Consider the following 27,607-nt stretch of genomic DNA (forward strand, 5'->3'; position numbering starts at 1 on the left):
CCATCAATGATCGGCTAACCTAGCATTATCCAGGTATTGAGATCATGAAAATCATGCAGGCAATGACTGTAAGTGCTCATGTGTGAAACCTATTTTTACTAGCTAACAAGGCTTCTCTTTCTAGAAAACAACATGACATCACACCCAGTTTGGCTAACCATGGTTCATTCAATAAGCACAGGAGAAGCAATCTAAGTTCTAACTTATACTGTAGCTTAAGCTGAAAGTGGTAAAAACACATACTGCACTCAGGCTCCCAATTACTCCTGCATACTCCCTGCCTCTGTCCCTTATTTGGGTGGTGGAATGTTGGCAAGCCTAGCAGAGGCAAAAAACTAGGAAAGTTGTCATGACCAACTTTCACAAATGGTCACTGTGCTTATTTTGTATACATGTCCTTGTGTAGCATACATCTCTTTTTTCCTTTTTTGTTGTGTCTATCTAATTGGAAGTCTGACGGCTGGAGTCCCTTTTAATTGATGGTCTAGAACATTTTAGATGCAGTAATAAAAATGACAATATGTTTTGCCTAGCTTGACATAGGGATATCAGTCTGTACCTCTTGCATTCCATAGCCTTTTGACCCCATTATTTACAATTATTTTTCCTTTATATCCATCTGTATATACCTGAATGGGACTAACTTAGAGCCCCTGCTAACTGGGCAAAAAGGTGCCTTTTAAAATGGTGACCAGCCCTCTTCAGATGTTATAACTTCATCCCATATAGCTGTGTACAGTAGGGCAGAGGGAGAGGAAATCCTGCCCCTGCATCACTCACACATGCACCCTGCCACTCTCAGTTATTTTGGGGCTTGTCTGAAGAGGGCAGAGCCCTCCCCATGATGGCAGATGCTCCAATGATTGCGACATTGGAGATTAATAATAATAAATTCCAAAAAAAGTATACATAGGGTTGTTGCAACGACCTACCTGTTCTGTGCCAACATTATTTGGGAGCTGTCTGCACTGAGCTAGTGAAAGAAATAGCTAACTTTATTTGTTTGTTTGTTTATTTATTTATTCCGTTTATATACCGCCCCATACAAAAAAGTCCCTGGGTGGTTCATAACATACAGTTATAAGTATGTACACTCTGGTTTATAAAATATGGAGGAACTCTCTCTTTTGCAGCATGTAGCATTGGTTTGTGAATCCTGGCGATGACATTGTTTGCTGAAACTGGTAAACTGGAATACTTGTGACATCATGATTCACCTGGCCAATCAAGAAGGGCATTTCTAATAATGGCACCTAGGATACATGGCCATTTGACATGCCAGTTAGCTAAACAAGGGGTAAGCAAAACAGTTTGCATTTTTTGTTTCAATTTTTTACAGTTCAACCTGAACTTCTAGGCAGATGGAACTGCTTGTAGAATAAGGGAGATCTCTTCCTTGTAGAATAGGAAGTGCTACATGAGCAACCATGTCAAGAAAGAACAACCTCACTAATCTGGGGCTTCTCTGGAGGACTGGCTCGAAAAACAACAATGTAGTCAGGTAAGAAGCTACACTACGTATTTGTGGCTGGGGTACTATTTGTGTCAAGGCTTGATATATGTAAAAAGGAGATTACATTCATGATCAGGTTGCCAAATTTTTTAAAGCCCCTAGCATATATGAGTATTTTTTAAGTTATTTCTTTATATAATACTTATATATTATGGGAGGAGATCTGGCCTTGTGGTAGCAGGCATACATTGTCCCCTTTGCTAAGCAGTTTCCACCCTGGTTTGCATCTGAATGGGCGACTACATGTGGGGACTGTCAGATATTCCACTTAGGTCTTAGGGGATGGGGCCACTCTAAGAAGAGTATCTGCATGCAGAAGGTTCCAAGTTCCCTCCCTGGCTTCTCCAAGATAGGTCTGAGAGAGACTCCTGCCTGCAACCTTGGAGAAGCCACTGCCAGTCTGTGAAGACAGTATTGAGCTAGATGGACCAAAGGTCTGACTCAGTAGAAGGCAGCTTCCTATGTTCCTATCTCACAGTAGAGATTTGATTGATTGATTGGTTAAGTGCCATCAAGTCAGTGTCGACTCTTAGCAACCACATAGATATAATCTCTCCAGGATGATCTGTCTTCAACTTGGCCTCTAAGGTTTCCCAGTGGTGCATTCATTGCTGTCATAATCGAGTCCATCCAGCTTGCTGCTGGTCGTCCTCTTCTCTTTCTATCAACTTTCCTCAGCATTATGGGGAAATCTCTACTATCTCTACTTTCCCACTGTACAGAAAGTAATGTTATAACATAGACTAGTTAACCACCCCCACCCCTAATTTTTAATGGGGGGCAGGGAGAAAGGCAAATTATGCTCTTTGGAAAGTAGGCAAATTATGTATGCACACATTTCATACTATTGGGGTTTGTGATTATTTTGCAAAGCACCAAGCTACCACTCCAGTTAGAGTGCAGAGTTTAGTGGTTGCAGCTATTTAAGTAACATGCATTGAGATCACTGTAGAGTCTAAACTAAATTGATTTATTGGTGAAGTACATTTGAGATAGAAAAAACATATCTTATCTATCAGCTACATAATGAATAGGTAGGGAGAGAGAGAGATGTTTCGTTCTCTCTTGGAGGAAAGGAAGAGGTCTGACTCACTATAGGAAGTACCTGAGGAGTCATAGAGCAGAGGAAAGCAGGGACAGGTAAGGAGACCCTCACTAGCTACCTCTGCTCCCATTGCCCCAGGTGGTCATTAGGATAGTTGGTGCAAAATGTCAATGCACTGGAACTCCATCTCCAACACATATTTCCATCTATAATGAAGTGTTTCTATGTAGGACCAAAAAGCATAACAAACATGTAGGGAAAGTATAAAGATGTGGCTAAATGAGGCTGTATGTTACTCCTAGCTACCTTGTTGAAATGGTTCATATTACTGTACTAGTAAGGGTAAAGTGTGCAGTCGATTCGGTGTCGACTCCTGGCAGTCATGGAGCCCTGTGGTGTCTTTGGTAGAATACAGGAGGGGTTTGCCATTGCCATCTCCCACACAGTATGAGATGCTGCCTTTCAGCATGCAATGAGTATTTGTTTTAAGTTAGTAGTCTGATTTCTATTTCTATAGAACAATCATCAGATGAGCAGAAATAAAGGGTGTTGCTATTTGGTGAAATGTGTTAAGAAAGCAAATATAAGCAGTGCCGAGGGACTGAAGAGGTGTGGGGAAGGACACTGGTCCGAAGAGCAAGGGTCATTGGGAGGTTGCATTTCCTCCCTTCCAGGAAGAGCACCATGGTAGGGGAAGTCTAGCCTGTCTTCAGCTATCAGCCAGAGAGCAAACAGCTGCAGAGAGTTTGCTTTCACATTCCTTGCCAGAAAGAACTCTGCTCCAATTGCCAGTTGGGACTGTGAAAGTGAGGGGAGGACACTCTGGCCATGGCAACTATAGTCAGCGGAACAAGGGCTTGTTGGTTTAGAGGCATGATTGCCATTCTGGGGGTGAGATATTCTGGGTTCATCTCCCAGACAAGCCTGTGCAGCGTGGGTAGAAGAGGCCACACTTTTAGAAATTTGTGGGGATGGGGCAATAGTGGTAGAGCATCTGCTTTGCATGCAGAAGATTTCAAGTTCAATCCCTGACATCTCCAGATAGGGCTGGGAATGGGGAAGATTCCTGTCTGAAATATTGAGAGAGCTGCTGCCAGTCAGAGAAGACAATACTGAGTTAGATGGACCATAGTTTGACTGACTCCGTGTAAGGCAACTTATGGAAGTCTTCAAAATAAGTGTCATAAACTAATCTGATATCTAATTGTACACTTAAATCTTTATTTCCTCTACCAAATGTTGCAGACTATGGTTAAAAGTCCAGCAAATGAATAACCCTTCATTATTGGCCATGTTTTTGATAATTATTGATAAATAACCTTTCTTCAAGATCTGAATTAGCATTATTGCTGGTTCATTCACTGAAAAGCTGACTCCCTTTGGTTATGTATTGCATTTGTGTTCTGATCAATGTCCCAGCAATTGTTTGGCATTCATATTCAATGTGCCAGGAAATGCATTTGGCTCCACTCAGCAACTAATTCTCAATGACAGGCATATTTTCAATTGAGCAAGGGCCAGCAACATTAGCGCCACCCACAAACTCATTCCTACATGAGCAGAGACACATCTGAAGGGCTCTTTAACTCTCTCTACAATGCGAACAGCAGTAGGCGTTTTGATAAAGTCCTTTCTTGAAGCACCTCAGCTGCTATTAGCTTGGCTCCTGCTTAAGAATGATTAGATTTTATTTGCATTAGTCATCAGACCATGGCAAAACAGTAATAGGAACAGCTGAGGTTCATAACAAGGACACACTCTTATGAAGACACTGTGTGTGAGAGGATGTTAGAAAAACACTTCACCTATGCTTCACTTCGGAGAGTCTGAATTGTACACCAGTGTGTACATGTGTAGTGGGATCAGGCAATGCAGGGGGCCTTTTGTAAAGCATCTGGATTGTATATGGTCCTGGGCCTCTAATTCCGTCTCTAGTTTTAAAGGGTCAAACAAGGCATGGTGGCAGCAGACTCATCTACTGAACTGGGGCTGTTGTTAAATCTCCATAAAGCTGAGTTGTTGAGAGTAATTTACACAGCATAGCTTGGGTTGAAGGGAAGATTTGGTAACTTCTGCTCACCTGTGCTTCTTTTGGAAGCTGTTTTTGCACTATTTTTCTAGCATAACCCTTTGCCCGGGGGAAGTGCTTTTTAGGAATATATTTCAGAGACAAATACAGTGGGGCAGGACAGCTCAGCTTTTTCCTTCTGTCCATGTTGTACTTTTAATTGTCCCCACCCTCACTTTATAGGGACTTCCTCTTTCTAGGCACTTCTAGAAGGGAGTATGTACATTTTAACAGTTGTATGACAAGAAGGAATTTCCTAGCACTATGCTGCCATCTGAAGCTCAGCCTGATATGTAGCTGTTAAACCACAGGAGTCTTGGGCAAAAAAAGTTGCAGTCCTATCCACACCTACTTGGAGTATTAGTCCAATTCTAAACATGTCCTCTGAGAAGCAGATCTCAGTCATTGGCACTTGCTCCCTAGTCAATGTGTGTCCTAAGAGTGTAATCTCATGCACATTTACTAAGATAAAAAAAGGTCAAGTTCACTGGGAATTTACACAGTTCCACCCTAGGCCTAGTTAATCCAAAATAATTCTTAATGTGTGCAATGTGACTTATTCCTAAGTAATGAACACAAGTATGCACATGAGCATGGTTACTCAAAAGTAAGTCCCCCTGAGCTCAAAGGAGCTTATACTCAAGCAAAGCTGCAAATACAAAAGAACAAAGTTCATTTAACTCAGAACTTCTGAGTAATCATAATTAGGTATAAGCTACCTGTGTACTTACTTGGGAGTAAGTCCTTTGCATGTCACCTTAAGTGGCACAGCTGGGAAATGCTTGACTAACAAGCAGAAGGTTGCCGGTTGAAATCCCTGCTACTGCTATATCGGGCAGCAGCAATATAGGAAGATGCTGAAAGGCATAATCTCATACTGCATGGGAGGAGGCAATGGTCAACCCCTCCTGTATTACTGTTGGAGAGGAGAGCTGGTCTTGTGGTAGCAAGCATGACTTGTCCCCTTAGCTAAGCAGGGTCTGCCCTGGTTGCATATGAATGGGAGACTACAAGTATGAGCACTGTAAGAGATTCCCCTCAGGGGATGGAGCTGCTCTGGGAAGAGCAAAAGGTTCCAAGTTCCCTCCCTGGCACCTCCAAGACAGGGCTGAGAGAGATTTCTGCCTGCAACCTTGGAGAAGCTGCTGCCAGCCTGTGTAGACAATACTGAGTTAGATAGACCAATGGCCTGACTCAGTATATGTATATGTAATAATATGTAATCGGAACATGTAATATGTAATATTACATTATTAATATTATATGTAATGTGTAATAGGAACATGTAATATGTAATAGGTTCACTTATGAGTAACCATGCATATGATGAAGCTATGTTCAGTCTCAATGGCCCCAGTAAACTATGTGAGATCAAGTTGCACGTTCTTTCCTTTCTCTTCCTGCAGAGGAATCAGCCTTTTTGCTACACAAAAAAGTGTCCTGTGAAACCTAGACTAACAGATGTAGAGCACAATCATGTGTGTCCAGTGGAGGCTTACTCCCAGATTACAGCTTTAATGTGGTTTAAGTTTTTGTGGGCTAGAGCCTTCTTAATCTTAATTAAGATGCATGAAGTATTAGTGTGTGTTTGAGAGAGAAAGAGAAGAGTAAACAGTGGGCCCAAAAGCCATAACCTCTGCTAACTGGCCAAAGAGGCACCTTAAGTGTGTGTTCTCATATTTAGCAGGGTGAAAGCAACTATCCCTATTAATCCCAACATAGCATCCCTTCAGTGGTGGCTGTTGGTGTTGTATTTGCATCTTTTAAGACTGTGCATTCTTTGGGGACAGGAAACCACTTTCTCATACCTTCTGCTCTGTAAACTGCTTGGATAACTTATTTTTGTTGAAATACAGTATATACATATTTTTGACATTTAAACTTCCTACAGAAAAGTCACATAGTTCTTGCATGTTATGGTCTTTTGGTGCTACTGTTTGCATTTTCCCTCCATATCCTTGTACGTGTACCATCTCCTTCCTTCCCATTTTAAGGCTAACCAGCAGCCCACTTTAAAACATTAAAAACAAAAATCCATTCTTAAAGGTGGAAAGTAGCTTAACAGCCACCACAAACAAAACCTGCCAGCTAAGAGTAATATTTCATGCATGCATCATGCAAAATGGGCTTGAGTCTGCTAAAACTTATACCACACTGAAACTGCCACTCCATGCACACCTACCTGGGAGTAAGCCCCACTGAGCACAACAGGAATTACTTCCAAGTAAACCTACATAGGATTGCTCTGCATCACGTCTATATCCCTCTGGTATTTGTCAGCCTTAAGGACAGCCCTGCTGGACCAGGGCCAAGGGCTATCTACTCCAGCATCCTTTCCCCCACAGTGGCCCAGCAGATACCCCTGGGAAGCCCACGGGGGAAGAGCTGAGCCTGAGGGCATGCCCTGTAACTGGTATCCAGAGGCATCCTGCCTCTGAGGCTGGAGGTGATCTATAGCCACCTGACTACTGGCTAGACCTATGCTCCATGATCCTTCACCTTGTGCTTGAGAAGCACTAAGCGGGCTATCCTGAACTCCAAGCCATCCGACAATGGGGCACTGCTTTCCTTTCTGCCGCGGCAGCCTGGCCTACACTACTAGGCCCGACGAGCCCGACTCCTTAGCAGTCCGCCGCTATCCCATGATGCAGCGCAGCAATGCGCACGCGCAGGCATGGGCGACGACATTTCCTTCCCGGTCACTGGCGGCGGCGCGATTCGAGCGCTTCAGTCCCGCTGCTGTTTGAAGTTTCCGCCGGGGAGGCTTGCTGGGGCCGGAGCCCGGGGGCTTGGCGGCAGCAGGAGGGTCTCCCTGGGTAGCTCCGGCGGCTCTGAGTCCCCGCGCCTGAGGGCTCCCCCTGGCTGGCCGCCGCCATGTCGGCGGGGTTCTCCTTCGGAGCAGGGACTCTGGCTTCGGCCACGGCGGCTGCCGCTGGAACCGGAGGGGGCGGCGGCGGAGGGGGCTTCTCGTTCGGAGCCACCCCCAGGTAAGCGGAGAGTGGTGGTAGCTATGAACGAGCCTCTCTCCAGGCCGAAGCGGCTGGGCGCAGCTGGAAGCCCAGCTCGGCGCTGCTGCTAGAGGAGCCCCTGGGCAGCTCCCGCTTCTCTTATTTCTGGCTTTGTGCTGGGCGCATTCTCCGCAGAAAGCGGCGGCCTGCAGAGGCGTGGGTGGTGGGTAGCAATCGGAAACTATCAAACAGGCAGCAGCAGCAGCATAAGTTGGGTTCCCAACCTGGGGTCCTCCAGCTGTTGCTGAACTATAACTCCCATCGTCCCCAGGCACAGTAGCTGGGGATGATGGAAAGTGTAGTTCACTTGGTTCCACAGGTTGGGAACCCCCCTGGCATAAGTAATAGAACCCAGCACGTGTTTGTGTCTTCAGTTTATATCCTGCTTTTCTGCCAGAGGGGCATGTAATGTAGCGCTGTGTCAAAATAACAATACACAAATACAGGGACTCTGTAATTTGGGTCTCCAGATGTTGGACTACAAATCCCATTATCCCCTGCCACAATGGTTATAGGCCATTATAATATATTGCTTATATATGCCCTAATATACGCTGCATATACAATAGGATAAAAACAGATTCCAGTGATCTAGAGGACAGCTCAACAAAATGCTATAGTTTTCACTACCCTTATGAAGGTGAGCAGTGAGGAGGCCAGGCTGTTCTATACATAGGGTGCCACAAATAAGGCCCTATCGTTTGTGGACATCTGCCATACCTCAGACAGTGCAGGGGCACAAAGGAGGATCTCCATACAGGAGTTTTAGCTATTGAAAACTGCCAGATAAAGAACCATGGCGAATAAGGCACTGAATTAAAAAAAAATGAAACAAGACACTTCAGTCAATCAGAAGGAAGCACTTTCCAAAGAAAAGAGCATAGGTCTCTTGTGGACTAGTCTCCTTTGCAAGAGACATTTTGAATTAGCTTATTGTTCATTATTTGTGTTGGGTGGTTCTCTTGGATTGTACTTAAAAATAAATAAATTACAACTCTAAAAGAGCTTCATATATCAGCTGCTAAAATTGTTTTCTCTGCAGTGGTTAGGGGATTCCAGACAGTGAAAGAGCTTTGCAATGAGATACATACGGATTGTAGTTTCGGAGTGTATACTGAAGATGATTGATTTAGATGCTTTGTGATGCTTTTTTATTGTTTTGTGCTTGTTTCTCACTTCTCCAAACAGTGAGGAGTTCCAGGGATGCAGTGCTACTTGTATTCTGGCTTCCTGTGAAGAAGGCACATAGTTTTGTCATAGTACTTGGTTTATTTACAAATATACAAGTTGAACATTAGATGGAGCTGAAATAACAGAACACTCTAACAAGACAGCAACAGGATATCTTGCATCCCCAGAGAGCAAACTAAGGTGTATGCTGTACACTGAGGTGGTTCAGCTCCCTGCTTAGCTTCTTTTTTCCAGATTCTCCAAAACAGTGTCTGTCCCTAAAGCCCTTCTCACGATTGGTGAGAAGGGCTACTCTCTTTTGTGATAGGAAACGTGGAAGGACTTACCTCCCTGCAGACGATCAGAAGGACATCCGCTGGGCAGGAGGATCGCCTGCCCACAAGAGCGGCGGCTCTCCTGCAGGTCGCCCGGTCACTCTGGGGGCCGGGCACAGGGAAGTGCTGCCGCGTGGTGCCCCGCCCACTGGGACCCCAATAATGCACCATGCAAGTGCGTGGTGCATTACTGGGAGCCCCCCTCCCCCCAAGTGTGTCTGCCGTGGTTGCAAGCAGCTGCGGCAGACACACAGTCAGTTAACCCGGTGTTTGGGTGTGGGAGCCACACACTGCTGCTGGGAGCCACGTGGCTCCTGGCAGTTCTCATGAGCAGCAAAAACTGGGCTGGGCTTCCCTAGCCTGGCTTTTGCTGCTCGTGAGAATAGCTTCCCTGTTTCACATCTAGCCTGAAAGAAATTGCTCTTTCTTTTCACCAGGGCTGGACAACTTCAGCCCTCCAGCTGTTGTTGAACTACACAATTCCTGTCCTCTCCAGCCACAGTGTCCGAGTCACTGTCGAATGGTCATCTCCTTCCCCCACCATAACAAGAACACACCTGGGGGCAGTGGGGGAGGATGTGTTACCTTACACCCTCCGATCAGGTGAAGGAGGCCCTTGACGGCCCTTGACCTGACCCGAAGTTCTGCAGAATGTAGCATTTAGAAATATCTTCTGCCTATTAGCCAGTTATTGTTAGCTGGCCTACTCTTTTGCTAGGCTAATGATTCACATCATAACCTCAAATTCACTACAACATTTTGCTGTTAAGCTGTTGAACTGAATCTTCTCTTCTCTCTTGTCCCTTGCCTTGCTCAATGTTGCAACAGTTTGTTTGAATATAATTTTGGAATAGGTATTTCAAATCAATGCTTGGGTTAGTGGGATCTGACTATATATCATACATCTCCAAACACAAGTACTAGAACTTTGAGAAGACATAAGGAAACCATAATCTTTTCAGCCTTGACCAGTAGAGACCACCTTTATTTACACTGCTTTTGACTGCTTTTTAAAAATAAGAGGCATGATGGGAAAAGAAGATTATGAGAAACATACTATTCTATAATGGACTCAGTACACAACTTGTTTATCTGTGCCTTGCCTTTTAATGAACCACATTGGTGTTACAATATGTGTCATGTAAGGTGAAACATTTTCAAATAAACTTTGAAGGTCTTGGTGAGAAAAATAGCTTGCAAGAGCTATTTCATATGAGCAACCTTTCATTTGGTTGTTGTAGGTTAACCTAAAGCTCATCCACATATTTTACTATCATAAGTCATTTAGACATGCTGATAAGAATATTCCAACACTAAAATATCCCATGTCTGAAGCACTGTATGAGTTTTCTGTAATTAGTGGTTAAGTATGCTGTAATAAAGATCTGAAAGCTTTTTATGTCATCATTGAAGTTCCAACAGCAAAATGTAACTTTAAAGTCCTGTTTAGAGTAAATCTGTAGAGTGCAGAGGATGGCAAATAAACAAGGACTGTAGGAATAGGGGACCTGTATGAGTGAATGCATCATGTTACAATTATTGATGCCTCTTTTCTTGTGGTTCAGTTAGTATGTGTTCAGTTTCAACTTCTAAAAGCTACTTAATGGGTCTTAGGATGTGGAAAATGGGTTATCACTGTGTATCTCTGGGATATACTCTTGAAACTGAAAATTAAGACTTCTGTGGTCTCTATAGAGCAACATTACTTGAAAGCTCGTTAAATTTAGTGGGTTTTCTTTGATTTCAACTTGTCGAATGTCTTTGGGAATTACTGTGTAAGTCCCTCAAAAACAGGGATGATAGTAACATGCCATGTAAGATTACTAAATGTATATGTAAATCCAATAGCAGAATCAAAACCCAAAAACTTGGGAAGCCCCTCCCCCATGGGGGGTGATTTGAAACCTTGGCTTCCAGGTTTTGATAGAAAAATATTTGTTAGGTGCATTTAGATGAATTTTAATCCTGGCTTTCAAACTGCTTTGTAGAAATAGCCCAAGATATGGAAGAACAACTGAATATGTGAGAGTTATATTTAACTGATATTATCAGAATACTGATAGAGTGACTTTGGCTGCCAATTTGTTTCTGGGTCCAATTCAAGGTGCTGCTTTGACCTTTAAGGCCCTTAATGGTTTGAGCCCTGCATACCTGAGGGACCACCGCCTCCCAAGCGTTTCTTCCTACTTGACAAGGTCATCACTCTGCTCTGTGTGCCAGCAATGGGGGAGGCTTGGCTCTTGTGCACACAGCACAGGGCTGGTTCAGACTTTGGAATGCTCTCCTGGTGGGCATCCACTCCTAAGTCTCCATCACGGTTTCTAGAAAGCAAATTAAATCGTGGCTTTTTACCCACGCTGTAGATGAGTGGTGTTTTTTGTTGCTGCTGCTGCTCCTCTGTATTTTATGGTCCTATTGTGTATTTTAAACTTTTAATTAGATGTGTATTTTTCTTTCCGATTTTATAGTTTTATATTGTGTTAAATGTTTTGTAAACCACCTTGAAATTTTTTTTAATCAAAGGTAGTATAAAATAAAATAAATTTGTCTTGTAATTCAGCTCAACAGGAGGGCTTGCCTTTGGGGCATTGGGTTCAACAGCTACCACAAGTACAGCTCCTTCTGTAGGCTTTGGAACCAGCTTATTTAGCTCAAAACCTACCACTGGTTTTACATTAGGAGGGACTAATACAGGTAAGATATGCTTACTTCATTTCTACTCTGTCAGAATGAGCACATTGAACTGATAACTGATGTGAATTAGTGATGGGAAGTAATAGAAAAAAGGAAAGGTAACATAACATGAATTGGCATTTGATAACTTCACAGAGCAGTACTGTGAAGTATTACATTTTTAAGTAATATTTGAAATATTAACATAATACGCTTTAGGATAAGTCCTCCCAAAGCAACTGTCAATAAACCAATGGCATTAATATCAGAACAATAAAAATAGTGAGTTGTTTCCTAAGAAAGTCAGTCATAACGCACCATTGAAACCATTGAGATCTGTTTAATTTTATATATTTTTTTAAATACAAAAGATCTCAAAGCAGTGTACGTAATAGAAAGGATGAAGAGGTAGTTCCCTGTCCCAAAGGGGCACACAGTCTAAAACACACATACACACACAAAGAAGAGACCAGCAATAGCCATTGGGGATGATGCTAGATGTGGTATCCTGATTTTTTTTTAGGATACAACCTAATAAAACAGCAGCCAGTCTGATCACCAGCTAAAATCAGCAATTAAAGCCATTGCAGACTAGCAGAGTCTTACCACCCTTTTGAAAGCTGTAAGCATAGGGGCTTTTCAGACAGTCTCAGGGAGGGGGCTCCAGAGATAAAGTTGCTGCTAAGGATGGGCCCGAAACATTTCGGAGGCCATTATAGCAGCCTCCGAAACATTTTGGCCAGCGGGGCCGTTTCGGATTTCGGAGGTGGCACGGGTGCTCCCTTAAGGGTGGGAGAGGGCGCACTTACCCCTCCCGCCGCATTCCCCCTGCCGGTGCTCCATTGTATCAAAGCCCCTCGGGGCAGCAGCGTACCTCCCTGCCGCCCCGTTGTCATCCTCGGCCGGAAGTGGCTGGAAGTACCAGGTGTGCATGCATGCAATTGTCACGTGCGTGCCTGTCTGCCATGCACGCACACGTGCCTGGTACTTCCGGCCGAGGACGGCAACAGGGCGGCAGGGAGGTACTCTCCTGCCCTGAGGGGCTTTGATACAACGGAGCGCTGGCGGGTGAAATGTTGCTGGAGGGGTAAGTGCCCCCTCCCCCGCCCTTAAGGGAGCACCCCCGCCACCTCCAAAATGCGGAGAAGCGGTTCCGGGCACATCCCTAGTTGCTGCCACCAAGAAAGCCCTGTCTCTGGTAGTCACCAAGTGAATTTGTATCAAAGACGACCCAGAGAACAAGGCCTGGGTAGGCTCATATGGACACAAGTGGTTCTTAAAGTAACCAGGTCCTAAGTGGAATGCTACTAATTTACTGAATCTTACAAACCTAATTAGAAACTAATCAATTTTCATCAGTATATCTGGAAGTGTTTCTATAGTATTTGCATAGCTAACCATTGCATTAAATTCATTTCCCCCCTGATATAGGTGAACCAAAATAATAATAATAATTAGTTATTGCTCATCTATACCCTGTGTTATACCCTCTGTGCTGAATACCTTGCTTGAATTGAAATGTTGCAATAGTACTGCAGATTCAACTGTGATGTTGTGAAATGGTGTACGGGCAGCAGGGGTTTGTGACCTGACTTAATAAGAGCAGGAGGGCCTGGCCTGGTAGTCAGGTCCAGTGTTCCCTCTAACAGGAATTCCCAGATGTTATTGACTACAAGTCTCATAATCCCAAAGCAAAAGCTACTGCTGCTGGGTATTCTGGGAGTTGTAGTCAACATAATCTGGGAATCGCTGTTAGAGGGAACACTGGTCACGTCCATGCTGCTTTCTGCCCTGTAGCTTAGAAGACTAGAGGCACAGGTACAGGTGGCTACATATGCCCCTTAGTGCATGCTATCTCATGCTTGGGATTTGTTAGCCACCATTGTGCTGTACTGAGGACTTACTCATCTTAAGGAATCTTTAAATATTGGAATATCCACTTCTTGGAGGTGCTCGACCTACCACCCGTCCTTGGAGCCATGCCCAACATAGCTTATATCATCTAGTGGGGAGCCTGTTAGAGTTGGCCTAGTTGATTTCATAAATGCCTCACTGGGGGAGGGCAGGATGCCTCCATGTTTGAAGGAGGCAATTATGTGATTTTTACTTAAGAAGCGTGCCCTAGAGCCTCAGTGATGGATAATTATCAGTCTCCAACCTCTCTTGGTTGGGCAAGGTGATAGGTGGTGGCTAATCAACTCCAGGTAGTTTTGAAGGATACCGATCATCTAGTCTTCTAGACTAATTTCTTACTGGCTTTAGAGCGGGCTGTGGGGTTGAAATAGCCTTGGTCGGCCTGATGGATGGTCTATACCAGGCCTGCTCAACTTCGGCCCTCCTGCAGATGTTGACTTACAATTCCCATAATCCCTGGCTATTGGCTGCTGTGGCTGAGAATTATGGGAACTGTAGTCCAAAAACAGTTGGGGGGCCTAAGTTGAGCAGGCCTGGTCTATACCAAGGAATCGACAGTGTGACTTTGCTGGTTCTTTTGGATCTCTGTGGTTTTCAGTACCATCAACCATGGTATCCTTCTGAATTGTCTAGAGGTATTTGGAAACAGGGAATACTGTGTTGCAGTGGTTCTGTTCCTGTCTCTCAGGCAGATTTCAGATGGTATCTGACAATTTTAAAAAAATATTTAAAGACACATCTGCTCACCCAGGCTTTACCTATTGTAATGTTTTAACTTTTTGCTGTCATTTATTTTAACCAATGTTTTAATTTCTCTGTTGTTTATTTGTTTTAACTAATGTTTTAATTGTTTTGTTATTTTTTGTTGTAAACCGCCCAGACACATAAGTTTTGGGCCGTATATGATAGATAAATAACACTCGGGGATAGTTTGTCTGTGAAACGAGAGCCTCAGGGCTCTGTCCTATCCCTGATGCTTTTTAACATCTACGTGAAATTGCTGGGTGAGATCATCAGGGGATTTGGAGCAAGGTGTTATCAGTATGCTGATGGCACCCAAATCTATTTCTCCATGGAGCTGAAGTTTCCAAACTGAAGTTTCTGAACATCATCATCAGGAAATGGCATAGCTCCCCTAAATGCCTGCCTTCAGGCAGTAATGGGATGGATGAGGGATAATAAATTGAAGTTGAATCCAGAGGTATTTGTAGTGAGGGGTCATAATTCGAGGGATGTGATAGACCTTCCTGTTCTGGATGAGGTTGCATTCCCCCTAAAGGAACAGGTACATAGCTTAGGAGTACTACTGGATCCAGACCTCACCCTGGTGTCTCAGGTGGAGGCTTTGGCCAGGAGTGCTTTCTTTCAACTTTGGCTGTGTCTGTTCCTTGAGAGTAATGTTCTCAAAACTGTGGTACATTCACTGGTAACTTCTAGGCTTGAATACTGCAATGTGCTGTACATGTGGCTGCCTTTGTATGTTGTTAGGAAACATCAGTTAGTTCAAAATGCAGCAGCCAGATTGGTCTCTGGGGTTTCTCAGAGAGACCATATTATGCCTGTTTTAAAATAGCTGCATTGGCTGCCGATATGTTTCTGGACAAAATACAAAGTGCTAGCAATTACCTTTAAAGCCCTATATGGCTTAAGACCAGGTTATCTAGGAGAGTGCCTTCTTCAGAATGATCCACACTGCACTTTATAGTAATCAGGAGAGGTCCATTTTTGGCTGCCGCCAGCTGACCTGGCAGCAACTCAGGATTGGGCCTTCTCTGTAGCTGCTCCTGGGCACTGGAATGGGTTCCCTATGGATATTTATTTATTTATTGAAACTTCTTATATACCGTCTCCTCCAAAGACTCTAGGCAGTGAACAGCAATACCAACAGCAATCAATTAAAAAAAGAAAAGAAAGGGGGGGGATTATTAAAGGGCAAACGCCTGGCGAAACAGGTGTCTTAAGAAGGGCCTTAAAAGCAACCAGGGAGGGGGCTGAACAAGTCGGGGGGGAGTGTTCCAAGGAAGAGGGGTTGCCACAGAGAAGGCCCTCCTACGGGCCCAGGCACCACGTACTAAATCAGGGCCCAGGACACTACAGAGGACCATGATATGAGAGACTTAAGAGTTTTAGCAGCCTTTAAAAGAGCGCAAGAAGATATATTTTTAGCCTGGCCTTTAGTGAGTACTGAAACAATTTTAACTTGGTTTTAATTTTGTTTTAATGAGTTATTAGTTTTTATCTGTTTTTATTGTGAACTGCCTAGAGCCGTCTGGGTGAGGCGGTATAAATAAGTGAATTAATCATAATTTTTTTTAAGCACACCTCGCATTATATGGTATTCTGAAGGGCTACTTGAAGATTTCCATGCACTGCTAGGTAGGCAGTGATACACATTTAAGACAATTGGCAGTGCAAGTGTGGTTTAAACTCAGTTTTATTTTGTACTACTTTTACAGGAACAGCAACAACCATTGCTACAGGATTAGCACTAGGTAAGTGCTGTCTATTCAATGTCGGTTTTCCTCTTTCTTGAAAAGAGTTGATATTCTCACATGATGGCTTTGATTTTGGATAAGAGGTAGGGAATGCTGGGTGAAACCCACATCATCTGAGCAATGATTTGGGTTTTGTAGTAGAAATAAGCAATCTGTCGCTGCCCAGGCTAGGCCTTCTGAATGGTCATCATAGCTATGGAAAAGCAACTTCCAAGGGACGTCCAGTAGAGTTTGGAAGCAGGTAACGTCTTTATTTAAAATGCCTATATACTGCCTCTCCAATACAATGCTACTCAGGCAACACACAAGAAAATGAAAAGGCAAACAGGCAACAAAAGCAGTAAGAGTTTGCATAAGCAAACAGGCTAGAAACTGGCTAAAACCTAGATCCCCAGTTAAAAGCAAATTTAAAATCCAGCAGATACGGGCAGGAGGTTAAAACACTAAAAAGCTTCTACAGAGAAAGGCCTTCTAAAATCCTTTAAATTTTGAGAGCGAGAACCAGGTGAACCTTCTTTGGGAGAGCATCCCAAAGCTGAGGGACCATAACTGAAAAGACACTGTCCCTGGTCCCTGCCAAATGAATCTGCGTGAGTGGAGGGTCTTTATTCTAACATGCTTTTAAGGTATGAGGAACTTGACTATCTCTTGTGGCTGATGGTTCTCTATTCCTAATAGTTTTACTGTTTCTCTGTCTTAGTTGCTTTTAAGTTTTATTCACCATGTCGGTCATTTTTAATTGAAAAGTGGTTAACACATGTTATAAAGAGATAGCTTAGCTCCATTCTTTCTCGGATTTCATAAGCAATATGCAGATCTAGAGTGAAATTCAATAGAATTCAGTGTTTCAGTTTTCTCAGACATGTCCAGTTTCGGTGGGTGAGAACAGACATCAAAATAAGAATGAAATTAAATTGTTCTTTTACAGGCACGCCTGCTACTACTTCTGCCCCTACCACTGGCTTTAGTTTAGCATTCAACAAGCCTGCAGGATCAGCCACACCATTTGCTTTGCCTATCACTTCTACCTCCACTGGCCTCTCTCTTTCTTCTGCCCTCACGTCAACTCCTGCAGCAGGTAAATCAGTAATCATTTTGTATCCAGACTACCCTCCTTTCCATTCTAGCCTTTCCATGTGTTCATGGGTGCATAAGCATAACTATTTCTAAAACTGCTCATGCTTTATCAACAACGAATGATACAGATGCATCAATACCATTCTGATAATGACAATTTCACATAAATGTTTGAGTGGACACAGTGTCTTTGTTGCTAAACTGAACATGGCTAATAGTAATGTGTGTATTTATGGTGTATCATGACTGATACTGTATGCTTGCACTTACAATCTTTTAATGCTGCTGCTCTCAGGAATTCGCTCGATCACTAACATGAGAACGTGGTTCAGGATAAAGCCAATCTCGAGTTAAGAGCAGCTAAATGTGGCTTTCTGTACTTGATAAAGAGCAGAACAAGTAAGCTCTTCCTTGGTTGCTGTTAAAATCCCCTTCGCTGCCCTACAACAGGGATGAAGAGCTGGAGCCCATCCATTATGCGCAGGGAGCCATGATGACCTTAGCAATCAGGCAATAAGGGCTTGGTTCAGTGAATAAGTGGAACAAAGGGAGCCTCAGGGAGAATTTGTGGCAGTTGCTACTTTAATGCTTATAACTGAATTCAAAAGGAATAGATTATTTTGCAGGTAGTGGCATGGCTGTTGGTAACATAACATTTGAGTTGTGTGTCTATATTCTACATCTTAATCTTTGCTTCAAATGCAGGGTCTTCTGGCTTTACATTAAACTTGGGAGGCACAGCTGCCCCAACCACATCTGTATCCACGGGCCTTTCTTTGGGAGGAGCCTTGGCTGGTTTGGGAGGGACGCTTTTCCAGAATGCAAGCACAGCTGCAACAGGTGACGTTCATCAACTAGAAAATTTAGGACCAACAATCGGAAGTACTTTTTCATACAACGCATAATCCACTTGTGGAATTCTCTGCCACAAGATGTGGTGACAGCCAACAACCTGGATGGCTTTAAGAGGGGTTTGGATAACTTCATGGAGGAGAGGTCTATTGATGGCTACTAGTCAGAGGGCTACAGGCCACCTCCAGCCTCAAAGGCAGGATGCCTCTGAGTCCCAGTTGCAGGGGAGTAACAGCAGGAGGGAGGGCATGTCCTCAACTCCTGCCTGTAGGTTTCAAGTGGCATCTGGTGGGCCACTGTGTGAAACAGGATGCTGGACTAGATGGGCCTGATCCAGCAGGGCTGTTATGTTCTTAACTAAGTATTTTATCTCTCAAAATTCACCTAGTTGTGTGTCTTAGCCAGGCAGTTTTAAATACGGTGAGTGGCATCCTTCAGAGCAAGGATTCTTTTGTATGGAGCCCAGTGTTTGTCTTGCTAATTCCTCCATGCTAGCTAGTAGTAGTAATTCCTGTTGATCATTTATTCTGAAAAGCTTGAGTTTCTGGGTGCCAACACTGCAAAGCACACATGATTTTGGCAGCATTTGCTGGATTTTGCTGTGCCTAACTCAAACCAAGAAATGTGTGGAAACACCCACCCACCCCTTTTCCTATGCTTGGAAGACTCACAAGACTCACATTAGTATATGTAGGCATGTCTTGCTTTCAGTTTTCACTACCGGCAGTTTTAATTCTCTGGGAATTTATCACTCTAAAAAAATCTGATGGTCTGTTTAATGCTGAAGTCTGATAACAGTTGCTGGATGTATTTGCAGGACTTGGACAGAATGCTTTGGGTTTAACCCTAGGGACATCTGCAGCGCCTGTTACTACAGTTAATGAAGGTCTTGGTGGCATAGACTTCAGTAGCTCTTCAGATAAAAAGAGTAAGCTTTTTGTATGCAACTTGGAAAGTGTGTGATCTAGGAATAAAAATTGAATATCAGTGAAAAATAATGCATTCTAAATACATTTTCTTACGTCATTTGTTGTTGTAAGACAACAACATGTCGAGTTGGTGTCGACTCCTGGCAACAACAGAGCCCTGTGGTTTTCTTTGGTAGAATACAGGAGGGATTTACCATTGCCATCTTCCGTGCAGTATGAGATTATGCCTTTCAGCATCTTCCTATATCGCTGCTGCCCAATATAGGTGTTTCCTATAGTCTGGGAAACATATTAGTGGGGTTTCAAACTAGCAACCTCTTGCTCCCTAGGCCTAGGATATCCCTGCTGTGTCATTAGGTGGCTTTAGTGAAACTAAAAAAGAACATTTTAAGTTTGCCTTTGTGTAATACACCATATTTACCCAAATTGAAGACAACCCCTTAAGAAGCAGAGGTTAAATACAGCTTAAACCTCATTTACTCAAAAGGAACAGGACTCTGAATTTAAGATTACATCCTGATTTCTAATATTAAAAAAAACTTGGGGGGAATCTAGTCTTGGATTCAGGTAAATAAAGTATGAACTCAGCTGTTCAACAAATATCAGTACTGTCAGCTTTGATTGATCACCCTGTACACACCCCACACACCCCAGTGATAGCAACAGCTGTTTGGTGCTATATGTGCAGTTCCAATACAGTATTGGGAATGATGCAGTCAGGATGAAGTACTTTTTTAAAAATCGGGGTGTGTCCCCCCCACCCCCATCCCTTAGAGAGGTAGGTTTTATAGCCTTTTGGAATCTGACCATATGTCTAACAGTTTAATGTTCAACATTTAAATAATGGTTTAGGGTGTTCAAAATGCTTCATATCTATTATCTAACTGTAATTCTTACAATAAACCTGTAAGATGGGTCAGTGGTGTTATCCTCGTAGTAAGGCTTTGAGCAGGCCTGCTCAACTTACGCTCCCTAGCTGTTTTTGGACTACAACTCCCATAAACCCCAGCCACAGTGGCCAATAGCCAGGGATTATGGGAGTTGTAGGCCAACATCTGCAGGAGGGGCGAAGTTGAGTTGCCCTGGCTTAGAGTGACTTACCTAAAATCACTCCATTAGAGGAGTGGGGTTAGTAAAGATGTTGAGTTTCAAAATACTGGCCAATCTAGATTATGGACATGCCTGGTTTTTTCATTGCTCGAAAAGGGAGGGGCACTTTTCAGCAATCTTCCCTTCCCTCTGCAGCAACTTGTGCCTCCCAAAATTATGTTACTGTGCATTGTGGGGGGCGGGGCTCTCGGGGAGATAGTTTCACGAGGCACAAGCTTCTGCAGAGGGAAGGCAGGATCACTGAAATCACCCATCATGCAGTGGAAGAAACTGGTGCATCTGTGGGAGATTAGTCTAGATATTAGCCACTATAGGCATTAGGTGTTTATTTAACACATTTCTATACCACCTAAAACTTGTTTCTCTGGACAGTTTACAATTAAAATTCTGGGTGGTTTACGATTAAATTGAATAAACTTCTTAATTTGTAATAAAGCATTTTTCCCCCTAGGTGATAAAACAGGAACAAGACCAGAGTAAGTGTCAAACATTTGTGGCTGAAGAAATATTAACTGGAATATATGACTAAATATACAGCAATACTTTAGCAGGTTATGTTGACTAGATTTCATTTGAATACTAGCAAGCTAGGATAATAAAGCTGATGTGGGTTCTGAGATGCTACGTTCCAGAGAGGAAGAAAAGCTTTTAATTTCTCAGTTAATTTCTCAGTCTCGACACTCCTTGTTTCCTGGACTTGTATGTTCCTGGAAGCTATGGGACTGGTTGAATGAAATAATGGAAATATGGAAACAAGGCTTCTGAAAAACATTTTAATTCTGCTACTTGACAGTCTCTCTTTATGGGTTTTTAGGGTGGAACATGCAGACAGTTCGGAGTTGATAGGCTTAATGTAGTTACCCTAATTAATGTAGTAATGTAATTAAGCTGCTTCTTCTAAGTTAACTGTACCATGTTAACAAAGTACTTGTGCATTGGCAGGGATAGTAAAGCACTAAAAGATGAAAATCTACCTCCAGTAATCTGCCAAGATGTAGAAAATCTCCAGTAAGTATTGCCTCTCTCCTTAGAATTCCATGTCACTGGCTGACATTCTGCACAGTGTAACGGGTGGTTCAGGACCACTTGTATTATGCTGCACAGAATGTGAACCACTGTTTCATTAATATTTGGTTTTTTTTTAAAAAAGCTCACTTGAAATTGACTAGCAAAAATACAAATCTGTTTGATTTGCAGTTCTAAAATATTGCATTTTGTATGCGCTAACTCAGGTGCTATGAAGGCAAAATTCTGTTTTCCTTGGTACCTTGGGGTCTTGCCCAGATTAAGTCACTTATAAGTAAAAGAGTAATTTTAAAGAGCTACAATATTTTGTTTTCTTATGGAATAAATGGTCTGTTCTATCATCACTACTACTACTGGCTGGGCACAGAGCACCTGTGCCTCTAGTTATCCCCCCTCCTTCCCCCTTGCTCTTGGTTTTCCCTCTGTTCACAGCCCCGCCCCCCAGCTTTCATTCTGCTGCCCACTGCCAGCAGTGTTTTCTTTCCCTACTTGCCACCATAGTTTTCTCCCTCCCTCATGAGAGCTGCTGCCTTTTGAGAGAGAGAGAGAGAGATTAATATCATCATCATCATCATCTTTTTCTTCCCCCAGGAAGTTTGTAAAAGAACAAAAACAGGTTCAGGAGGAAATTAGTCGAATGTCTTCCAAAGCAATGCTTAAAGTACAGGAGGATATTAAAGCTTTGAAACAGCTTTTATCAGTGGCTGCCAGTGGATTACAGAGAAATACTCTTAATATTGACAAACTGAAAGTGGAAACTGCTCAGGTACAACAACCGATTAGAACCATTTTCTCAACCTTAACTTAGCAAAAACAACCATATGTCTGCACTCATGGAAAGTGTGTGTTTATGTGCCTAACCGTCAGTTGTGTTGGGTAGGTCTTGTGTTCATAGAGCTGGAAACTGTATATTTGCCTCAGAGAATTGTCCTCAAGTAACTGAACTGTGGTAGAATTGTATTGCACTTACAAGAAACTTACAAGTCATCTGGTGACTGTGCCGTATCTCCTGATTCCTGTAACCTTCCTTTGGAATCCTATAGTTCAGCTCCTTTCAGTATGTTTGTAAGTCTCTGGATAAAACCATATTAAGATGTAGAATTCGGTGCCATTAGTCTGTTGGTGACATTTGACTGTATTTCTCCTTCCCCTTCTTAGCTCTTGTCGTAGTTGGGGAGCTAAATGGCTGAGTGAATAAACAAAGTCTGGATAATGTAGGAACATAGGAAGCTGCCTTATACCAAGTCAGCCCATTGAGCCATCTAGTTCAGTACTGTCTACACTGACTAGCAGCAGCTCTCCAAGGATTCAGGCAGGAGTCTTTCCCATCCTTACTTGGAGATGTGGAACTCCACACATTAGTTTTCACTTTGCAGAACAGTCTCCAAGCTACACCATCTGGAATCTACCAGAGAGTTAGGAATGGAAGCACTGTAAAACTGCCACCCAATCCCACCTCCCTCAGGTGATCCAGAAAGATATCATGGTCAATTGTATCGAAAGCCACAGAGAGATCCAAAAGGATCAGCAGAGTTGCACTCTGTCAATAGCCAGTTGGAGGTCATCCATCAGGCTGACCAAGGCAATCTCAACCCCATAGCCCACAGGGAAGCCAGTTTAAAATAAGTCTAGATTATCTGCATCATTCAAGACTTCCTGAGAGGCCACCATCTGCTCAATCACCTTGCCCAACCAAATTATTAGTGAATTTTTCAGTGGTAAAGAGATGTATCCTTTTATGTGAGCATGTTACTTCTTATTGAATTCTAAAGCAAGAATGGATAAGATCCAGTGTGTTTGCTCTCCTGTTCTTGTAGGAGCTTAAAAATGCTGAAATAGCATTAAGAACACAGAAAACGCCTCCTGGCCTTCAACACGAAAATACAGCCCCAGCAGAGTAAGTGCAACTGAGAGGTTATTAAGCATGATATGCATGCTGTGGTTGGCTGTGTATTCCACATATAATTGTATATTTTGGATGGGTCTAAAAGTGCCCTTCTGTAGAAGGCATTTTCCACGCACAGAGGCTGTGCTACACCTTGTGCTAGGGCACTGTTAAGAGAAACAAAAGCCAAAGATTACAATCTGCTTGCATAAGTTCCAGCACAAGTAGAATAATTATTCTACAAGCTACTAGGGATGTGCCCAAACCTGTTCAGCAGTCTATACACAACTGGTCCAAACGCGGGGGCAAGGGCCTCTTTGAGGCACGGGGAGGGTGTTCTTACCTCCCCCGCCGTGCTTCCCCCTCTGGTGCTGCATTAAAAATCGCTGGCGCGGGACAGCTTTATTCCCTCTTGCTGCCCCGTTCAGCATAATACTGGAAGTGGTGTGCCCAGTTCTGTTCACACCCCTACAACCAACATTTTACAACATTATATGAACACTTCTGCTATCTCTTGGGTGAGCATTTGTAGAACTGTACTGGCAGCTATTTCCCTTCCACTCATGGCTGTTTGGATGCAACCTTTTGAGGTTATTACTAGGGATGAGCACAAAGCGTTTCATGCCTATCTGGAGTGGCAGTAAGCAGGTCCTTCAAGTGGAGGGAGGCAGGTCTTACCTGCCCCTCCGTTGTTTTGTCGCCACCCTGCTGCGGCGCTGTCCATAACAAACAGCACCCCTGTCCATTTTTACAAGCTACGCCATGCAGGGGCTTCCTGTTTGGGAACAGGAAGTTCACTGTTCCCAGCATCCTGTGGGCATCGGTGTGAAGTAAATGGTGTCTGTGCATGTGATCTTGCTGAGCACTCAAGATTTACATGGTGATGATGCCTGTGGGATACTGGGAACAGCGAACATCCTGTTCTCGGTTGCTGAGGCCAGGGACATCTCATGGGTTTTCCTCTCTCAAGAGCTCCAGGCAGGACAGAAAGTCAATAGTTTTAAAACTAAGCCACACCCACTAGAGCTTGAGGGGGATAACCCCGCCCCAGTTCTTTCTGTCCTCGGCAAGCTCCACGGCAGCGTTTTTCTAGCTCTCTCTCTTTTCTGCTGATATTAATTCTCTAATTGACTTCCTAACTACAGTATTCCGTTCTCCAAATCCTTTTTTCTGTCTCTGATCCTTATTGCTTGCTATTACCTGAAAAGAAAGAAAACCACCCTTCTTTCATCTGTTTCTCTCCCCCCCCCCATCTCCTCTTTCCTCTCCGTTGCTTGGAGCCAGGCAGAGAGGTACAGAGCAATTTCTCCAACAAGGGGAAGAGATTGAGTGTTTTCGGCCTGGGAGGCTTCACGGCCTTTTGTAGGCCCCATTGGCGCAGGCTGCTGCAAGCTCTGCATAGCAAGGCCGCTTTTCCGACCCCCCGAAAACCGCCCAGAAAATTCACCAGCAGTGAGTTGACAGTCCGTGATCGGCCGTCTCTCATCTGTGGGCCATGGAGTCCCCCCTGGAAGGGCTTGATTTTCCCGCGTCGGTGACGGCCGCTCTCGAGCTGCCCGTCCCGGTCGTCGAAGGGGCCGCATCGGGTCTCCCGCCCTCGGGCTGCGAGACTTTCACTACCGCGGCCCGGCGCGCCACGCTGCTGCAGGCAGCTTGAAGTGGCTGTGAAGAGCGCTTTCGGAGGCTCCCTATTGCCAACGCCCCACCAACCTCTGAAGAGATTAGGTGGATTGGCGAGCTGGCTAGCAACCTGACTGGCAGGGCAGCGAGGTCATCACAGGCATCTTCTGTTCCTAAGGTGGCGACGGTTGCGAAGAATCCCTCCATTTAACCAAAAGGAGCCGGTAATGTAAAAGGGAGACAGTCTCTAAAAGGGCGGAAAAAGACTAAGACTGTGATTATGGTGTTTGGCCAGCAGGGGGAGTCTGCTGCACAGACTGGGCCTAAAGCATCCAGTTTTAACTCTGCTGTTTTACCTAAGTCTGTGCCACCTGAGTAGCAAGCATGGTTTCGCAATGCAATCATTGACACCATCTACCAGGTTAGGCCCCCTAAGAGGAGTAAGAGATCCACAAAGGGGAGAAGGCATAGATCACCCAGTGTGAGCTCATCTAGCGAGTCTTTCAGTCCTTCTCCCAAGAAGGCCAAAAGCAAGTTCAAGCATAGTGAGCTGGGCAAGTTGGCTGGCAAGGTGGCACAGGACCATTCCTCTGATGCTTCCGATCAGACTCTAGGGACCCTAGGGGTTTACTTGCACCTAAAAAAAAAAAAAAAGTCGTTGCAAACTCAGAGAGGCCTAATCTGCCTTCTGACTCTGAAGACCCAGTTAATGCAGGGGGAGGTTTTGATCTGGACCCAGAGACTCCGTTAGACAAGGATGACGGGGAATGGTCTGGACACTGGTGATGCCTCAGTGTCACAGCACCTCTTTGTGGCAGAGGACTTCAGCCCACTCATGTCCAGAATTATTAATATAATTGGACTGAAATCAGAGGCTGGGCAGAGTTCTGACTTTTGCGCCAAAGGGGACTTGGTCTTTCCTAGAGCATGCCCCAAGGACATGCTGGTGCCCATGCCAGAGTTGTTTGTGGATGTAGTCAAACAGGAATGGTTGACACCAGCTTCCAACTGCAAGGCTACGTCCATGGCTAACAAACTTTATTCTTTTCAGAAAACCACTACAGATATGTTGAGGACACTAAATGTGGATGCCCAGATTTTGCAATTGTTGTCAGATTCCCTGGTATCTCGAGAGGGTGAGGTTTCTCTAAAAGACATAGCTGACAAGAAGGCCAAGCTGTCATTTAATCGTGTCCCTGGTGATCTGTGCAACAGCAGCAGCATCCAGGGCAGCCCGTGCCTCCTTATTATGGGTGGTCAATCTTCTGAGTGATCCTCCAGGGGACCCAGTTAAGATGTGACAGCAACTATTAAAGATCCAGAAAGCGCAGGCCCTTATGGCCGATGCCAATCTTGATATGATTAGATTCTCAGCGCAAGTGGCGGCTTCATCATTTGTTGGCAGACGCCACTTGTGGCTCAAAGTTGGACAGTTGGTTCTACCTCTAGGCTTAACCTCGCCACCGTCTCTTACGACGGCAAGAAGCCTTTTGGTGAGTCTGCCCTACAAGACATTCTTGTAGAGTCGTCTGATAAGTGAAAGACACAATGCCTTCAACCAATAAAAGGACTGATAAACAGCCTTTCAAAAGGCCCTTCCCTTTCATAGCTTCCGGCCCTTCATGGGCCGGGACAGAGATACAAAATTCCAGAGGGGATCTTGGAATCCTCAGAGAGCACCCTTTAGAGGGTTTGGTACCTACAAACAGCAAGCTGCTCAGTCAAAGCAGCAAAAGCCACAACAATGACTTGAAGCATTTCAGGCTTGGAGGGCATTTGTCTCACCTCGCCCCAGCCTGGGAAGATTCAACCTCAGACAACTGGGTTCTGCAGCTGATCTATCACAGTTACAGGATAGAGTTTCACTCCTCTCCCCCTGCTGCTTTATCCCCACTCCAAGGTTAAAAGCATTCTCAAAGCATTTGCTGATGGTCTAGGCGATCCAACACCTCCTGGACATCGGGGCAGTGGAGCCAGTGCCTCTTGCACAGGAGGGAGAGGGAGTCAAAACAAAAGAAGAAAAACAACAACAAAACAAAACACTTCTATCCTATTTACCGTCCCAAAAAGGGACAGCTCAAGGAGAGCTGTTTTAGACTTAAAAATTTTTGAACAGATGGGTCCGCAGAACTCATTTCCAGATGGAAACTCTAAGAGCAGTTTCAGAGGCACTCTTTCATCTGGATGTGCTGGTGTCCATAGTTTTAAGGGAGGCCTGCCTGCATCTTCCTATACACCCGGAAAGCAGGCAGTACCTTCAGTTTAAATATGCTGGAGGGCATTTTCAATACAGCAGCCCCTCATGTCTCCACAAAGTTGTTGGCGCCACTGGTGGCTCAACTCCGTCAGAAAGGGATTTGTTTGTTTGCATATATAGTCAATTTGTCTGCTAGTGAGATCTCTCCCAGAGGCAGAACGGGACATGGCCCTTAACTATCGCAACACTCGAGAACCATGATTTCATCATAACTATCGCAACACTCAAGAATATGGTTTCATCATAAATGGAGAAAAGAGTCAATTGACGCCATGCCACGGGCTGCGCCATTTGGGGGTAATCATAGTTACCTTAGTGGACCGCCTCTTGCTTCCACTGGACAGGTTACAGACTATCCAGACAGAGGTTCACCTGGTTCTAGCGAGTCCAAGAGTTCCTCTGGCTTCCTTGTCAAGACTGCTGAGTTTGATGGTGGCCGCACCGGACTCGGTTCCGTGGGCTTGACTTCATCTGCACGACCTCCAGTGGTTTCTCCTACCCCACCAGAAGGCAATCGTAAGGAAGTGTAGACTACTTCTGAAGTTGCCACCAGACCTGCGTTGCTCTCTCCGCTGGTGGATCAACTCCAACAACCTGAATTGGGGAAAGACCTTCTTGGACCCACAGATG

The 27,607-nt window shown here is 44.2% G+C and overlaps 1 protein-coding gene across 3 annotated transcripts in view; it reads left to right on the forward strand.

Annotated features, from left to right (window-relative positions):
* The first annotated feature begins 7,270 nt into the window (after nt 1-7,270).
* NUP58 (nucleoporin 58) overlaps nt 7,271-27,607 on the forward strand; it is a 49,427-nt gene continuing 29,090 nt past the window's right edge. Inside the window, exons 1-10 of one of the 3 annotated variants that reach the window (XM_053304331.1) lie at nt 7,271-7,613; nt 11,700-11,833; nt 16,183-16,218; nt 17,150-17,299; nt 18,004-18,138; nt 18,968-19,078; nt 20,641-20,665; nt 21,132-21,197; nt 21,807-21,981; nt 23,033-23,112. In XM_053304331.1, coding sequence (XP_053160306.1) covers nt 7,501-7,613; nt 11,700-11,833; nt 16,183-16,218; nt 17,150-17,299; nt 18,004-18,138; nt 18,968-19,078; nt 20,641-20,665; nt 21,132-21,197; nt 21,807-21,981; nt 23,033-23,112 — 1,025 coding nt within the window. In that variant the 5' untranslated portion in view covers nt 7,271-7,500. The remainder of the gene's footprint in view (nt 7,614-11,699; nt 11,834-16,182; nt 16,219-17,149; nt 17,300-18,003; nt 18,139-18,967; nt 19,079-20,640; nt 20,666-21,131; nt 21,198-21,806; nt 21,982-23,032; nt 23,113-27,607) is intronic. The other 2 variants (XM_053304332.1, XM_053304330.1) reach the window with 2 other exon arrangements.

This window comes from Hemicordylus capensis, chromosome 3, assembly GCF_027244095.1.
Source record: "Hemicordylus capensis ecotype Gifberg chromosome 3, rHemCap1.1.pri, whole genome shotgun sequence".
NCBI classification, from domain to species: Eukaryota; Metazoa; Chordata; class Lepidosauria; order Squamata; family Cordylidae; genus Hemicordylus; species Hemicordylus capensis.